Source organism: Rattus norvegicus, chromosome 3 (assembly GCF_036323735.1).
Source record: "Rattus norvegicus strain BN/NHsdMcwi chromosome 3, GRCr8, whole genome shotgun sequence".
In the NCBI taxonomy this organism is placed as follows: Eukaryota; Metazoa; Chordata; class Mammalia; order Rodentia; family Muridae; genus Rattus; species Rattus norvegicus.
The window spans coordinates 96163740-96182479 of NC_086021.1; the positions used below are offsets into that span (position 1 = coordinate 96163740).

General features: G+C 38.4%; 1 protein-coding gene across 1 annotated transcript; it reads right to left on the minus strand.

Annotated features, from left to right (window-relative positions):
* Positions 1-909: 909 nt before the first annotated feature.
* On the minus strand, positions 910-1854 carry Or4a77c (olfactory receptor family 4 subfamily A member 77C). The gene has a single exon (NM_001000360.1). The coding sequence runs from the start codon at positions 1852-1854 to the stop codon at positions 910-912; it is 945 nt and encodes a 314-aa protein (NP_001000360.1).
* Positions 1855-18740: the final 16886 nt, after the last annotated feature.

Below are 18740 nucleotides of genomic sequence, written 5' to 3' on the forward strand. Positions count from 1 at the left end.
CTCCATCAGCCTTGCTTTCAACATTCTTCCTTTCCAAGACCTCAGAGATCATGCTCCTGAGCTCTCAGCACTCGAGCACTTTTCCAAACACAAACACCCAATATTCCCAAGATATATTCCTGGCCCTATTACACTAATATCACATTTATTAAATTATTTTGCCTTAATTAAATTTACATTGCTGTGATAAAACACCATAACTAAAGCAACGAGATGAGGAAAGGATTTCATTTTACAGTTGTAGTCTATCATGAAGGGAAGTCAGTGCTCAAACGGAAGCAAGAGTCTGAAGTCAGTGACCTAAGTACAAACCATTCAGGAGATATGCTTAGTGGCTTTCTCTCCTTTACTTCATAATTTGTCTTTCTTAGTACCTGCCAGGCATGGTACTTTTCACACTTGGCTTGGCATACAGATGCATATATATTTCTAAACAAAATATGTATATTTTAAATAGCAATGATTTTCTAGATAAATACTAAACATTATTTAAACTTTTATAAAATAATATTCATAAAAATTATAGGTTTGTGTTCATTGAAATAAATGCCCATAGTGAAACAAATCTGACAAACAAGACAGCTTATGATATATAAAAATAAATAGTTCACAGAGCTATAAAACATAACCCACCAATAAAATTATACTAGAAGTACAATTTATTGTTAATTGGACAAAAAGCAAAGATATCATACAGAATGAAAAAGTGGCATGGGCAAAAAGATGAGGATATCATCAACTTCAGTAGCAAGAGACAAAACCAGGAGTACCAGGAACACTAGGCTTGTATCCACTGCATTCATAAAATAACAAACTTCTCACAAAGTCAAGTGTTGGTACACATGTAAAACACTGAAGTCAAACTGCCAAATTTTAAAATGGAATGTCTCATTACCAATCCTAGCACATTTAGTGAGGAGAAGCTCTTTTTATGTCTTTAGTGAACATTTTACCCCACAGCTTTGCCATACAATTTCTAATCTCTAAGTTTCTCAAGGTATATATTAAAGGGTTCAACATGGGAGTAAAAATTGTATAAAAGACAGTAATATATTTATCAATTGGAAAGTTGGACACAGGTCTAACATACGTGAAAATACAAGGAACAAAAAAGAGGATGACAACCATGATGTGAGAGCTACAGGTAGACAGGGCTTTGCGTCTCCCTTCTGGACTGTGAGTCTTAAAAGAGTTTAGAATGATTCCATAGGAGACAAGGAGGAGGATAAAGACCACTATAGACATTGCTCCATTATTTCCAATTACACTGAGTCCAAGGAAGAAGGTATCAGTACATGCAAGTCCTAACAATGGGTACATATCACAGATAAAATGGTCAATGACATTGGGTCCACAAAAAGGAAGTAAATATGCAGAGATCACTTGAAGCAGAGCATGTGCAAATCCTCCAGCCCAGGACACCACCAACAAGAGAATGCAAACTTGCCGATTCATTATGGTCAAATAGTGCAGTGGCTTACAGATGGCCACATAGCGATCATAGGCCATCACCACCAAAATGAAGACCTCAGAACCACCAAATAAGTGCTCCACAAAAAGCTGAACCAGACAAGCTGTGAAGGAAATGGTCTTCTTATCACAGAGTAAATCTGTAAGCAACTTGGGCAAGATGGCAGTAGAATAAACAGCATCCATGAGTGAGAGAAAGGCAAGGAAGAAGTACATTGGGGAGCCCAGTGAGGGGCTGGCAATCACTGTCCCCACAATGAGCAGATTTCCCACCATTGTCACAATGTAGATGAGTAAAAACATGACAAATAAAGCTTTTTGCCCAGCAGGATCCTGAGTGAGACCCAGGAGGATAAACTCAGTAACATTGTTTTTCTGTCCCATTTATTCTTCAAATGAGGCTTTTTTCAGTGACAGCAGCTCAGGAAAGCAGGACTTCCCTAACCAAAACGTAGTCTTCCATTATGCCAGAAAATACATCTGCATTCATATCTTCCATTCAACCTCGGAAATTTTCTGTAACCATCTGTTTAGTTCATCTTGAAGTATTTCCATAGTTCTGTCTAATAATTCTGTAGATATTAGGATCTTATTCAAAATAGCTTCTTTAGATACAGAAGTGCAAAAGTATCATGCTCATTAATACATTTAAATCTGATTATTAAAAGCACATTGCATATGAATGCTCTATCTGCATGTATACCTGTTTGCCAGAAGAGGATATCAGATAACGTTATAGATCATTGTGAGCCATTATATGGTTGTTGAGAATTGAATTCAGGACCTATGGAAGAACAGTCATTTCTCTTACACTCTGAGCCATCTCTCTAACCCTAGTATTCATGTGGGTCCCCAAATAACTTGAGCAAGGTCTGTTCCTAATGTTATTGCCAGATTATAGAATATGTTCCCCAACAGGGCTCCCTTGTCCAGGTTCAGTGAGAAGAGATGTGCCTAAACCTGCAGAGACTTGATGTGCTAGGCAGGGTGAACACTTAGGGAGTGTCTACTGTCTCACAGGAGAAAAGGAAGAATGTGGGGAAGAAGGATGGAGCAGTAGAAATGGAAACTGAGAGAGTAATAGTGATGCTTTCTAGATCCTGGGGGGGGGGTGCGACTGGAACTTGGGCAGTGATTGGAAAATAAATAAATAAATAAATAAATAAATAAATAAATAAATAAATATGTTGCATTACAAAATACAGAATTCTTATTCATTTTAATAATCCTGCAAAGTGGTGATATCAATAAACACTAAGACCATAATCTAGTATATACACCATGTTCAATGTTAATATCTTAGGAGAAAATGGCACAATATGATCTGTGTATTACCCAAAGTCTCACTGGCCTGGAAGCATCCTCACAATGCTATTATTTTGCAATTCTTATATATAGACACTGTACACTTTAAAATACTTTTATTCTTTAAGTATCTTTAACATAGTCTCAAAAGACTGGTTTTGAACTACATCACATAACTAGAGCATAATTTTACATGGTACCATCTGCAACAGTTACATTATCTGATTCTGATTGTTAGGGTTTTCAGGACCTGCAATTTTGAATTTTGAAATCATTTCATTTCTGTCTGTCTCTCACATTTATCATTATTACTATTACTATTACTATTACTATTATTATTATTATTAAAACTTATGAAATATTATTATATTAAACAAATGCAAAAGCACCATAATTGGTCAAGTCCTTTTACCTGAACTGAACTTACCCACAGATGTCCTTTCTCTCTGCACCAGTAGTGAAGCTTTGTTTCTCAGAGCTCATGTGATAAATGAAAACTGAGAGAATAATAGTGATGCTTCCTAGGTCCTGAGGGTTTCAAATAGAATTTCAGAGTCCAGATCTCGAAACACAGAATACTCAAAGAAAACCTCATAACTAGTGTGTGGAGACATGGTTATGGAGCATTTATGTTCATTCATGTTATGAACATGATTCATCTAGCACACTGTAAGTTAAACAACATGATTTAAGAGTTTTTCCAGACTTATAGTCTATAGTACTTAGTTGAAAACTAACTTTTTTATGATGCTGTTATAGTTTTTGTTTTTTACATTTGAAAAACCAATCTCTAAGTTTATATTCATGGCATTAATGATGCTAATCAGAAATAGAATACTATAACTGCTCTAAATAATGACTCTGGTTTTATTAATGTATCATAAAATTATATTAGATAAACTTTGAGAGAGAGAGAGAATAGCAAAGTAGTGGATTTTGTGGTCTCTTGGGCATGTGCTTGTGTACAGTGTCTGAATCAATTATTTACTACCTATACGATCTTCCTATAGGGATCTACAATAGCTGCATCAAGGGGCTTTGTTTAGTTATGAGTTTTCTTCAAGTTCTCCTCAATACATGTGACATTTGAATGTTAGCTATTAGTAATGCTATTCTTTGTCAATATTACAGTTACAAGAAATCATGAGAATCTTTTATCAAGAATTACATACATACTTCTAGGTAGAAAATAGAGTCTCAGTGTGTCTGGTAATCCACACACACTGAGGTCTTAGGTAAAAAGTATATTAGGAATTTTCTGGTCCATTACATATAAGTGCTCAGTAAACTTACCTTAGAGAAGTATCTTTCAACTTGAAAAAAGCAAGGGATAAATAATCTACATGGTCTTAATGGTGGATAAGGGTACCAGATGCTGTGTCCCTTACTGGAAAATAAATGCAATTGGAAATGATTATATTAAACAATTTATGTCCATACCTAAAACTCTAATATTGCATACAAATATCAAATCATATGTGAATATATATCATGAATGTAAAACTAGAATTCTCTGCATAAAGGAAACAGTTGAGAAGCAGAGGGGTGAAAGGGATGCAGCTACATGACTGGAGGGAATAGGTTCAAAGGTATTCAACATGTACTAGAAAATGATCTTACAAAGGCTAGCATGATAAAATTGAAAATACAAAATTTCAAATATTTAATTAAAATACTATGCAATACCAACGTAGTAAGTCAATGTAATTGTAGATGAGGTTCTTCCCTATCAATTTCTACTTGCACACATACTATCACAGTTTTCAAGCTACCCAAAAAAGTACACAGTTGACAGAACTTAACAGGTATTTGTTTTCCCATTAAGTACTTGAAATGATATATAATTCTAAACCATATAATGTAAATGTATCTAAGTTAATTATACATCTTCCTTAATACATTCCATGTACTATATCAAATAAAGGAAAATGATAAAGCAATTGATGATGTATTTCACTTGTTATTCAGTAAAATAGTTAATGATCAAATCAGCCTATATTTAGCAAAATGCTATGTCTTTTTTGATCTTGTGTGTGTGGCTTTGTGTGATTTTATTTAACATTACCAATTTCTATATGTCCTATAAGGATGCATGAACTTTAAAACATTAACAAAGGAATATTTAATTAATGTGCTTTGTTTCTAGAGACAAAAATGTATATATATTAGGTCTAATATTTGTTCTAGGAAATTGAGGCTCTATTATTGTATTGATTATAAATTCTTCATGTGCTTCTGTGCTTTTGAGAACACATAATAATTTACAGCTGCTCAGTAAAAATTGAAAGATTATCAAGTGACTGTCCTCAACACATTTTCATAGGCTTCCCTTTATCTGGCTCTTTTGAGGTGTGTAAGTATGTCATGGTGAATATCGAAAAAGCAAGAAACATTTGAAAATAGCATTAACACTTACTGTATAAGACAGTTGGATAATTTCATCTGGGAAATGGCAGAACAAAAAATCTGTGTTTATGTAAGTTTATAATGGGTTAATTGAATGAATAGCAATTAATTTGTTCATCTACATTACTTTCCGTTACAAAATGTGGACATCTAAATTATTATGTGAATTTTTCCAATTCAGTCCATTGAAGACACTCAAAAGAGGCCTTGCTTTAAGGAGATATGATAGCCTCATCATAAGTCAAAAATACAATAGTACCTAACAATACAATCTTGCATGTATTGACATCTTGAGGACGAAGAAATCTCCGGAGTAAAAGAAGTTTCTGTCTTTAAAGATATTGAAGTAGACACTCAAGAAGGCCTCCTCCTTTCTGTCTATATCCCCTTGTATGTAGGAATTCCAGGAAAATTAAAACCTTTGATGAACTTTCATGATCAATGATAAATACTCTAAGAGAAATGATTCTAGGACTAATTATCAAATGAAAGTATACTCCAGCTTGGCAGTCTGAGTTTTCATACGCTTCTAGGTCATTTAATTAAGAAAATATCTCTTCCATTTAAATCAGCTGTGTGGGCACATCTATTTTAGTAAATCAGCTAATTATAATATTTGGAACAAACTCAAATGAAGCAATGCCTCTTGAACAGGATTCTTCACCTTTGTAGTCCCTAGAGGTAAGAGTTCAGACCTTGCCAACAATGAGTAGCTAACTCCCAAGATTAAACCTATAATGGGAAAAACATATTTGCAAAGTACAATGTATAGGAACTGTGAGTCTCTTGATGATGTATTTACGTGAAGCAGGTAAGGTTTGAACCATCCTGAAGCATGCAGCAGATTCAGGGGACTGCATCTGCATGTAGCTAAGGACACCACAGCAAAGTGCAGTGTCAGTCACTCCAAAACACCTTGAGATTCAGAGGCTGAGAGATGGGGATCTGTTGCAGCTGATAATCGATTTTTTAAGTTTGGGGAAAAAGTTTTGATTATGGCTTGTCTCTGTTGACATGAAACCAAATTATCTTCATACTTTTCATCTAACCCTTTAATTTCTGTCCAATATTAAACAATAATTTCTATTACAAAGAAACTCTTGTCCTAAAATGCACAGTGCTAAAGGGCTTCTTCCAGTATTCTTTTATTCAAACTTGCCATCAGTCCAGAGAGCACATATCCTCCTGACATTGAGTTACATATTGGGTCTTCTGTGTCACAAAGGCCTAGATATGGACCACAACTTAGTTGATGGACTTATTAAACACTGGCATTATAAATTTTATGCAACCAATAGATTAACCATGCAATATCACTATTTTATCTGCAAGATAAAGAGAATCTCTAGTCTTTGTACATTTTACAAATAATTGCTAGTATATTCTTTACAATTCTATATATGAACAAAATGTATTTTGATCATGGTCACAATATTCCTTTAGTTCAACTGATTCTAAAACACTACCACCACATCACATGACTCTCTGAAATTTGTTTCCTTTATTTACTTATTTAATTATTGATTCATCCATGCATTCTTTCTTCTTCTTTAGATATTATTATTATTGTTACTATTATTATTATTATTAATCTTTTTAACAACCAAGTCATTATCACCTCCCAGGCTGCCCTTTGTTCCTTATTCCATTCTTCCTACCCATCTGCATGAGGATGTCTACACCTTCCAGCTAAATCCCACCAGAAAACTGCATTCCCTGGGGCCTCAAAACTCTATTTTTAAATTATTTATTAGATATACTTCTTTACTTATATTTCAAATGTTATTTCCTTTCCCGCTTTCCTGCCCATAAGCTCCCCTCCCTCTCCCACATACGGGTATTCCTCCCATCCATCCTCCTTAATGCCCCCCATATTCCCCTGCACTGGGGCTTGCAACCTTGGCAGGACCAAGGGCTTCCCCTTCCACTGGTGCCCCAACAAGACTATTCTCTGCTACATATGCAGTTGGAGCCCTGGGTCAGTTTTTCGGTAGTGGTTTAGTCCCAAGAAGCTCTGGTTGGTTGGCATTGTTTTTCTTATGGGGTTACAAGTTCCTTCAACTCTTCGATCTTTCTTCTAATTCCCCACAAGGGTGTCCTGTTCTGAGTTCAGAAGTTTGCTGCTAGCATTGATCTCTGTATTGGACATGCTCTGGATGTGTCTCTCAGGAGAGATCTATATCCGGTCCCTTTCAGCATGCACTTTTTAGCTTCATCCATCTTATCTAGTTTTGGTGGCTGTATGTATATGGGCCACATGTGGGGCAGGCTCTAAATGGCCGTTCCTTCAGTCTCTGCTCTAAACTTTGCTTCTATATCCCTTCCTATAGATATTTTTCCCCTTTTAGGAAGGAGTGGGAGCATCTGCATTTTGGTCATCCTTCTTCTTGAGCTTCCTGTGGTCTGTGGATGGCATCTTGGGTAATCTTCTAGCTTTTGAGCTAATATCTACTTCTCAATGAGTGAAAAATTTTTGACAGTTAGGTATGTCTTCTGTCACTGAGGTCTTACCAGGCAGTCCTCTGCTGTATTTTTGTCGCGGGCCTCATATCAGCTGATGTATGCTGCCCGGTTGGTGGCTCAGTGTCTGAGAGATCTTCGGGGTCCAAGTTAATGGAAACTGCTGGTCTTCCTATGGGGTCACGCTCCTCCTCAGCTTCTTCCCGCCTTTCCCTGATTCAACCACAGGGGTTCCCATATTCTGTCCATTGGCTGGGTATAAATAGCTGCATCTAATTCTTTCAGCTTCTTGTTGGGCCTCTCAGAGGGCAGTTGTGCAAGCCTCCTGTCTGAAAGCACAGCATAGCATCAGTAATAGCGTCAGATCTTGTATCCTCCCCTTGAGCTGGATCCTAATTTGGGCATGAACCTCCTTTCCCTCAATCTCTTCTCCATTTTTGTCCCTGCAGTTCTTTTAGACAGGATCTATTCCCCTCTTGATGTCCTGTCTTTCTACTGGAAGTGGACTCTGTAAGTTCCCTCTCCCCACTGTTGGGCATTTCATCTAAGGTTCCTCCCTTTGAGTCCTGTGAGTTTCTCACCTCCCAAGTCATTCCTAATGATTCATCCTTAATAACAGAGTAGTATGCAATGCGTAAATGAACCAGTTTCTGTATCTATTTTTCCATTGTGGGACATCTGGCTTCTAGCTTCTGGCTATCACAAATAAGGTAGCTATGAACACAGTGGATCATGTGACCTTGTGGCATGATGGAACATCTTTTGGTTTATGCCCAAGAGAAATATACCTGGATATTCAGGAACATCTATATCCTAATTTTTGGATAAATCTACAGATTGATTACCAGAGTGCTTGAACCAGTTTGCAATCCCACCAGCAGTGGAGGAATGTTCCTCTTTCTTCACACCCTCACCAATGTCTGCTGTCACCTGAGTTTTTGATCTTAGCTGTACTGATTAGTATAAGATGGAGTCTCAGGGTTGTTTTGGTTTACATTTTCCTGATGTCTAAGGACTTTGAACATTTCTTAAAAGCTTGTTGGCCATTCAAGTCTCCTCTATTGTGAATTTTCTGTTTAGTGCTATATCCAATATACTGGCTATTAGACCTCTATCTGATGTATGTAGGGGTAGTGAAGGTTTTTTTTACCCAATCTATAAATTGCCAATTTGTACTATTGATTATGTACTTTGCTTTAAAATAGCTTTTTAGTTTCATGATGTCCCTTTTATCAGTTTTTTATCTTAGAGTCTGGGCCATTGGAGTTCTGTTTAGGAAATTTCTCTCATGCCCATAATTCATGGCTCTTTTGCAATTCTCCTCTATTATATTCAGTGTATCTGGTTTTATGTGGAGGTCCCTGGTCCACTTGGATTTGAGCTTTGTGCAATGTGACAAATATGAATCTAATTTCATTTTCCTATGTACAGACTGCCAGTTAGACCAATACCAATTATTAAAGATGCTTTCTTTTTTCCATTGTAAATTTTTGGCTTCTTTGTCAAAGATCAAGTGTCCCTATTTGTGTGGTTTTATTTCTAGGTCTTCAATTCTATTCCATTGATCAACCTGTACCAATACTATGCAGTTTTTCTCACTGTTGCTCAGTAGTATAGCACGAGGTCAGGATGGTGATTTCTCCCAGAAGTTCTTTTATTATTAAGAATTGCTTTGCTATACTGGGTGTATTGCTTTTCCAGATGAATTTGAGAATTGCTCTTTCCATGTCTTTGAAGAATTGTATTGGAATTTTGATGGGTATTGCATTGAATACGTAGATTGCTTTTGGCAGGATGGCCATTTTGTTCTCTTAGGGTCTCCATGACCTCTGTCCAGTTTTTCTGGCTTTTAGTGTCTCTGTTAAGAAAATCTGGTTTGTGTTCATATGTTACTTGCCCTTGTTCCCTTGAAGCTTTTAATATTCTTTCTTTAATATTCTGTGCATTTAGTGTTTTGCTTATTATTTTACTAAAATATTATCAGTATTTTCTTTTCTGGTCTAATCTATTTGGTGTTCTATAGGCTTCTTTTACATTTATGGCCATCTCTTTTTGGGGTGGAAAAGTTTTCTTCTATGATTTGTTGAAGATTTTTTGGATCCTTTGACCTGTGAATCTCCATTCTTCTCTGTGCCTATTATCCTTAAATTTGATCTTCTCATTATGCCTGGGTTTCCTGGATGTTTATGGTTAGGAAATTTTACATTTTGAATTTTCTTTGACAGTTGTGTCAATATTTTCTAAGGTACCTTCTACACCTGAGATTCTCTCTTCTATTTCTAGTATTCTATTGGTGATGCCTACATCTGTAATTCCAGACCTCTTTCCTAAGTTTTCCATTTCCTGGTTTGCCTCCATTTGTGTTTTCTTTATTACTTCTATATCCACTTTTAGGTCTTGGACCGCTTTATGCAATTCCTTCACCTGGTTGTATTTCCTGTATTTCTTTAAGGGATTTATTTGTTTCCTCTTTAAGGGCTTCTATCTGTTTCCCTATGTTTCCCTGTATTTCTTTCAGTGAATTATTTATATCCTCCTCAAAGGACTCTATTATCTTCATGAGATAGAATTTTAGGTCATCTTCTTGACTTTTCTGGTCTGTTAGTATATTCAGGGCATGGTATGGTGGGAGAAATAGGTTCTGATGATGCCCACATATAGTGGCTTCTGTTGCGTATGGTCTTATGCTTGCCTCTCACCATCTGGTTATCCTTAGTGTTTGCTGGTTTGAGTGACTCTGTCTGGAGTCTGCCTCTTTTGTCCCTGGGTTGCAACAGGTCTCTTGGTAGGCCTGTGGCCCTGGCTATAGCAGAACTCCCGCGGGGCCTTCTAACCGGAATGTCTTCAGAGTGGTACATAAGCTGCTGATCTGTTGCCCTGACATCAGAAGATCTCCTGGGTGTCCTTCAGTCTGCTGAGTCTTCAGTGGAGCAGTTAGGCTGCCACACAGCATGAAGCTGTTCTCCTGGGAGTTTTTCAGACTGTTGGGTCAGTTGTCCTGCATGCAGCAGAACTCCTGGGAGGCTTCAGACTGTGGTGTCTTGAGAGGAGTCTATTATTATTATTATTATTATTATTATTATTATTATTATTATTATTACTGTTTATTACAGTCCACCTTCCTACAATTCCTCCTTCTTCATCCAATTCCTCCTCCCTGGTCCCCAAGAGGATGTGCCCACACACATGCACCCCACCAGACATCTGCACTTCTTGGGGTCTCAAGTCCCTTGAGGGTTAGTTGTGTCTTCTCTCACTGAGGCCAGACCAGGAAGTCCTCTGCTGTATTTGTGTTGGGGCATCATATCAGCTGATGTATGCTGTCTGGTTGGTGACTCAGTGTCTAAGAGATCTTTGGGTTCCAGGCTAATTGAGACTGCTTGTCTTCCTATGTGGTCGCTCTCCCCATCAGTTTCTCCTAGCCTTTCCCTACTTCAACCACAAGGGCTTCTGGCATCTGTCCATTTGTTGTACATAAGTATCTGCATCTGACTCTTTCAGCTTCTTGTTGGGCCTCTCAGAGGGCAGCTCTGCAAGGCTCCTGTCTGTAAGCACAGCATATCATCAGTAATATGGCCAGGCCTTGGAGCCTCCACTTGAGCTGGATCCTAATTTGGGCATGTTATTGGACCTCCTTTTCAGTGTCTTCTCCAGGTTTGTCCCTGCGGTTCTTTTAGACAGGATCAATTCTGGGTCAGAGTTTTTGACTGTGGGATGGAAACCCCATGCCCCTACTTTTTGTTCTATCTTTCTTTTGGAGGTAGACTCTACAGGTTCCCTTTCCCAATGTTGGGCATTTCAGCTGAGGTCCCTCTCTCTGGTGAGACAAGCTCATTCATTCATTTACACAATCCACTGAGTTTAATTAGACTTTCTATATAAGCATTGATGTAGGGTTATTCACAAGTATTATTAACCCACTAGGGTTTAAAAACTGCAGAAAACTTTCTCTCACCCAGAGAGAAAGTTTCAACTATCACTGGATCCACAGCCAGGGATAGCACCAATGAGGTCAAACATGGTAGAGTACTAACTGACTTCATCTTGTTCAGGAAAACCCAGGTGCTCTGTCATATCAATAATGCAGAGACCTTGTCATGTTAAAAAGATAGTGCCTTAAAACCATCTTCTCAAATCTCTGAGTTTTATACTCTTTTTGCCTAGAATGAATCAAAATCTTAATTTTTGTTCTCCTGTGTGGCAGGAATCAGTAGAATCAAGAAAAAGTCATTAGCACTTTCTCACCTACTTGAGAGAACTTCACAGGAGTATATTTGCTACTTGTTCTAATAGGTACATGATTTCTACACATTTATGATGTAATACTGCTGTGACATCTGTAACATGATTAAAATAGCACAACTGTAAGATTTGAATCAGTGAGTATCATCTCCATATTCTATCCACTACTCTGCCTCCCATTCCCCATTCCACTTATTTTGAATAATGGTTTTATAAATCTTTTTTATAGATTATTTTATTTGTGTATATTTCAAATGTTGCCCCCTTACTGGTCTCCCCTCCCCTTTCCCTCTAAGAGGATACTCTCACCCCCACTCAATCCTGCCTTACCCCTCTAGCATGCCCATTCACTGGGGCAATAAGCTGCCAAAGGACCAAGCACATCCCCTCCCACTGATTCCAGATCAGACAGTCATTCTGCTACGTATTTAGCAGGAGCCATGGACTCACCTATGCATAATATTTGGTTGGTGATTTATTCTGTGGGAGTTCCGATGGATCCAGTCAGTTAATATTGTTCTTCTTGTGGGGTTGCAACCCCCTTCATCTCGCCAGTCCTTCCCTATTCCTTCCATTGGCATTCACAGCTGTGTAATGGTTGACTGTGAGTTTCTGCATCTGTATTAGTCAGGTGCTGGCACAACCTCTCAGACGACAGTCATACCAGAATCCTGTCTACAAGCACATCTTGGCAATAGTACTGGTATTTGGTCTGTGCAAATTGGATACATTCAAAGTAGGGCAGTCTCTGGGTGTCATTTCCTGCAGTCTCTGCTCCATTTTTGTCTCTGCTTCCCTTCAGACAGGAACAATTCTAGGTTAAAACTTTTGAGATGAGTGGGTGACTCCGTCCCTCAACTTGGGGCCATGCCTATCTACTGGAAGTAGTCTATTTAGGTTCTTTCCCCCTCTGTTGGGTATTTTGGCTAATGTATTACCTATTGGGTCTTGGGAGCCTCTGATATCCCTGCAATCTAGGACATTCTAGTGGTTCTCCCCCATTCCCCATCCTCCCCTGCTACATATTTCTATTCATTTTCCTAGTCCTCTGGACTTTTATGTTGTCTCTTCCCATACTGGAACCTGCCCTCACTTTTTTTCCATTTCATTACCCTCTCCCTATGCCTCCAGTGATTATTTTGTTCCCCCTTCTAAGTGGGATTGTAGCATCCACTCTTTGGCCTTCCTTCTTGTTAAGTTTCAGATGGTTTTACGGTTGGATTATTGGTATTCTGAGCATTTGGGCTAATATCCACTTATCACCTAATACATACCATGCATGTCCTTTGGATCTAGGTTACTTCACTCAGGATGATATTTTCTTTTGTTTTCTTTTTTTTCACTTTTTTATTTTTACTTTTCTTATTGTATATTTTTATTTACATTTCAAGTGTTATTCCCTTTCCTGGTTTCCTGGCCCTAAACCCACTATCCCATACCCCTCCCCTTCTTCTATGAGGGTGTTCCCCCTCCTCAACCACCTCCCTTCCCACCCTCCCTGACAGACCCCTGCACTGTGGGTCCAGCCTAAGCAGGACCAAGGACTTCTCTTCCCATTGGTGTTAAATAAGGCCATGATCTGCTACATATGTACCTGGAACCATGGTTCTGTCCATGTGTAGTCTTTGAGACTAGTTGGTTGGCATTGTTATTATGGGGTTGCAAGACTCTCCAGCTCCTTAAGTCTTTTCTATAATTCCTCCAACAGGGACCCCATTCTCAGTTCAATGGTTTGCTGCTAGCATTCGCCTCTGTGTTTGACATGCTCTGGCTGAGCCTCTCAGGAGATGGCTATATCAGGCTCCTATAAGCATGCATTTCTCTGCTTCAACAATACTATATGAAAAGTCATCCATTTATTGTATATTTCCAACATTTGTTGAGTAAAGATTTTGTAGTAAGATCTGATGATTTTTTTGAATTTCCTCAGTTTCTGTTATGTCTCCTTTTCATGTATGATTTTGTTAATTTGTATATTGTCTCTGGTCCTTTAGTTAGCTCAGCTAAGTGTTTATCTCTCCTGTTGATTTTCTCAAAGAACAAGCTTTTGATTTTGTTGGTTCTTTGTATCATTCTCTTTGTTTCTACTTGGTTGGTTCCAGCCCTGCATTGACTATTTCCTGCCATCTACTTATCTTGGGTATATTTGCTTCACTTTGTTCTAGGGCTTTTCAGGTGTGCTGTTAAGTTTCTAGTTTAGGATCCCTCCAGTTTCTTTATGAGGGCACTAAGTGCTATGAATTTTCCTCCTAGCACTGCTTACATTGTGCCCCATAGTTTGAGTATGCTATGTCTTTGTGGTCATTAAATTCTAGATATTCTTTCTAGATATTTCTAGTCTAGATATTTCTTTCTTTATTTCCTCCCCAGCCAAGTTGTCATTGAGTAGAGAGTTACTCAGCTTCCATAGGTGTGTAGGTTTTCTGCTGTTTTTGTTGTTACTGAAGACCTGCCTTAGTCAGTGGTGATCCAATAGGATGCATGGGACTGTTTCAATCTTTACATATCTGTAGATGCGTGTTTAGTGACTAAATGGTCAATTTTTGGAAGTTACTGTCGGGTATTAAAAAGAAGGTATTTTTTGTTTTGTTTTGGTGGTGAAATGTTCCGAATATATTGTTTAAATGCATTTGGTTCTTAATTTCTATTAGTTTTACTGTGTCTATGTTTAGTTTCTGTTTCAGTGACTTGTCCATTGTTGAGAGTAAAATGTTGAAGTTTCCCACTCTTCTTGTGTGATGTCCAATATGTGTTTTGAGGTTTAGTAAAGTTTGTTTTATGGATATGAGTGCCCTTGTATTTAGGTCATAAATGTTCAGAATCGAGACTTTTCTTGGTGGCTATTTCCTTTGATGAATATGAGGTATCCTCCACAACTCTTTTGATAACTTGATAACTTTTGGTTGAAAGTCTATTTTATTGGAAATTGGAATGGTGACTCCCACCTGTTTCTTAGAACCATTTGTTTGGAATTTTTCCAATATTTTACTCTGAGGTAATGACTGTCTTTGTCATTGAGGTGTATTTCATGAATACAGCAAAATGCTGGCTTCTGCTTGCTCATCCAGTCTGTTACCTTATGTCTTTATACAGGAGAACTGATTACATTGATGTTGAAAAATATTAAAGAGAGATGATTGTTCCTGTTATGTTTGTTGTTGGAGTTGAAATTATGTACATGATTCTCTCCTTTTGGATTAGTTGTAAAATGATTAATTTCCTGTTTTATCTTTGGGATAAATACTCTCCTGTTGGAGTTTTCCTTCTAGAAACCTCTGTAGGGCTGGATTAGTAGATATATATTGTTTAAATTTGGTTCTCATCATGGAATATTTTGGTTTCTTCATCTATGGTAACTGAGAGAATTTTGTTGGGTATAGTAGCCTGGGCTGCCATTTGTGTTTTCTTTGGGTCTTCATGACAACTGTTCATGATAATCTGGCCTTTAGAGTCTCTGTTGAGAAGTCTGGTGTAACTCTGACAGAACTGCCAGTATATGTTACTTAGAATTTGTAAATCTCTTTGCTGAAAATAATTAAGCTTTTACTGGTGGGGTCTTTAGTATAATTTAAGCCTAGTATCATCTTTTATGCAACAAGAGGTTATTTGATTTCCAGTGTTAAAAAATAACTTTGTATCTGTATGAGTATAAAAACTTCACTCGGGAGCTGGAGCCCCAGCCTCACTGATCCACGCCTACAGCTCACTGCTCCCTAACCCCTTGGGAGAGAGAACTCCCCGCCCAGACAAGTGGGCACTCCCGAGACTGCAGGGTGGGAGAGACCACCAAAACTGCCCACCCCTGCTCACCTCCCTGGTCCAAGAGAAAACTGTATATGGCCTCTAGGAACTGGAAGATAGGGGCACTCGAATGGCAGACCCCCCTACCCCGCAGTCCAGACACCTTCCAGACCTGAAGGGAATCTGTCAACAGTTCTCTGCACAAAAATCCTGTGTGAGGGAGAGCTAAACATTCAGAGAGGCAGACACACCTAGGAAGCCAGAAGAGACTACACTCTGCCAACATTTCTGACCCCAGAGGAAAACACCTAAAGACATCTGGGACCCCGGTGCACCGGGGCTCCAGCAAAAGGTGGCGCAGACCCTCCTAGTTGTTGCCCTCACCTAGAGCTCAAAAGCAGCCCCCAACAAGCAACTTGAGCCACGGGACCACAGGTAAAACCAACTTTTCTGCTTCAAGCAACCTGCCTGGTGGACTCAGGACACAGGCACACAGAAACAGCTGAAGACCAGTAGACAGGAAAGTCTACATGCACGGAAGCAGAACACTCTGTTCCCATAACTGGCTGAAAGAAAACAGGAAAACAGGTCTAAAGCACTCCTCACACACAGGCCTATAGGATGGTCTAGCCACTGTCAGAAATAGCAGAACAACGTAACATCAGAGAAAACCTGATGGCGAGAGGCAAATACAGGAACCCAAGTAACAGAAACCAAGATTACATGGCATCATCAGAGCCCAATTCTTCCACCAAAGCAAACACTGAATATGCAAACACACCAGAAAAGCATGACCTAGATTTAAAATCACATTTGATCATGATGCTGGAGGACTTCAAGAAAGACATGAAGAACTTGCTTAGAGAAAGGCAGGAAAACATAAATGAACAAGTAGAAGCCCAGGGAGGAAACACAAAAATCCATTAAAGAATTCCAGGAAAACATAATCAAACAGGTGAATGAGTTAAAAATGGAAATAGAAGCAATAAAGAAAGGACACAGGGAAACAAACCTGGATATAGAAAACCAAAAGAAGAGACAAGGAGGGGCTGGGGATTTAGCTAAGTGGTAGAGCGCTTACCTAGGAAGCGCAAGGCCCTGGGTTCGTTCCCCAGCCCCGAAAAAAAGAACCAAAAAAAAAAAAAATGAGACAGGGAGCCAGAGATACAAGCATCAAAAACAGATTACAAGAGATAGAAGAGAGAATGTCAGGAGCAGAAGATTCCATAGAAATCATCAACACAACAGTCAAAGAAAATGTAAAACAGAAAAAGCTACTGGTCCAAAACATACAGGAAATTCAGGACTCAATGAGAAGATCAAACCTAAGGATAATAGGTATAGAAGAGAGTGAAGACTCCCAGCTCAAAGGACCAGTAAATATCTTCAACAAAATCATAGAAGAAAACTTCCCTAACTGAAAATTAGTGATGCCCATAAACATACAAGAAGCCTACAGAACTCCAAATAGATTGGACCAGAAAAGAAATTCCTCCTGTCACATAATAGTCAAAACAGCAAATGCACAAAATAAAGAAAGAATATTAAAAGCAGTAAGGGAAAAAAGCCAAGTAACATATAAAGGAAGACCTATCAGAATCACACCAGACTTCTCACCAAAGACTAAGAAAGCAATCCTGGAGAGATGTCATACAGACCCGAAGAGAACAAAAATGCCAGCCCAGGTTACTGTACCCTGCAAAACTCTCAATTAATGTAGATGGAAAAACAAAGATATTCCATGAAAAAAACAAATTTACACAATATCTCTCTACAAATCCAGCGCTGCAATGGATAATAAATGGTAAATCCCAAGATAAGGAGGCAAGCTACACCCTAGAAAAAGCAAGAAACTAATAGTCTTGGCAACAAAACAAAGAGAAGAAAAGCACACAAACATAATCTCACATCCATATATGAATATAAACGGAAGCAATAATCACTATTCCTTAATAGCTCTTAACATCAATGGTCTCAACTCTCCAATAAAAAGACACAGATTAACAAACTGGATACGCAATGAATACCCTGCATTCTGCTGCCTACAGGAAACACACCTCAGAGACAAAGACAGACACTACCTCAGAGTGAAAGGCTGGAAAACAACTTTCCAAGCAAATGGTCTGAAGAAGCAAGCTGGAGTAGCCATTCTAATATCGAATAAAATTGAATTTCAACCAAAAGTTAGACAGAACAATTTGCAAATTCATCTGGAATAACAAAAAACCCAGGATAGCTAAAACTATCCTCAACAATAAAAGGACTTCTGGGGGAATTACTGTCCCTGAACTCAAGCAGTATTACAGAGCAATAGTGATATAAAACTGCATGGTATTGGTACAGAGACAGAGAGATAGACGAATGGAATAGAATTGGAGACCCAGAAATGAACCCAAACACCTATAGTCACTTGATTTTTGACAAAGGAGCCAAAACCATCCAATGGAAAAAAATAGCATTTTCAATAAATGGTGCTGGTTCAACTGTAGGTCAGCATGTAGAAGAATGCAGATTGATCCATGCTTATCACGCTGTACAAAGCTTAAGTTCAAGTGGATCAAGGACCTCTACACCAAACCAGATACACTCAAACTAATAGAAGAAAAGGTAGTGAAGCATCTCAAACACATGGGCATTGGAGAAAATTTCCTGAACAAAACACCAATGGCCTATGCTCTAAGATCAAGAATCGACAAAGGGGATCTCATAAAACTGCAAAGCTTCTGTAAAGCCAAGGACACTGTTGTTAGGGCAAAACAGCAACCAACAGATTTGGAAAAGATCTTTACCAATCCTACAAAAAACACAAGAAGTAAGACACCAGAGAGACAAATAACCCTATTAAAAAATGGGGTTCAGATCTAAACAAAGAATTCACAGCTGAGGAATGCCAAATGGCTGAGAAACACCTAAAGAAATGTTCAACATCTTTAGTCATAAGGGAAATGCAAATCAAAACAACCCTGAGATTTCACCACACAACAGTGAGAATGGCAAAGTTCAAAAACTCAGGTGACAGCAAATGCTGGTGAAGATGTGGAGAAAGAGGAACACTCCTCCATTGCTGGTGGGATTGCAGACTGTTACAACCATTCTTGAAATCAGTCTGGAGGTTC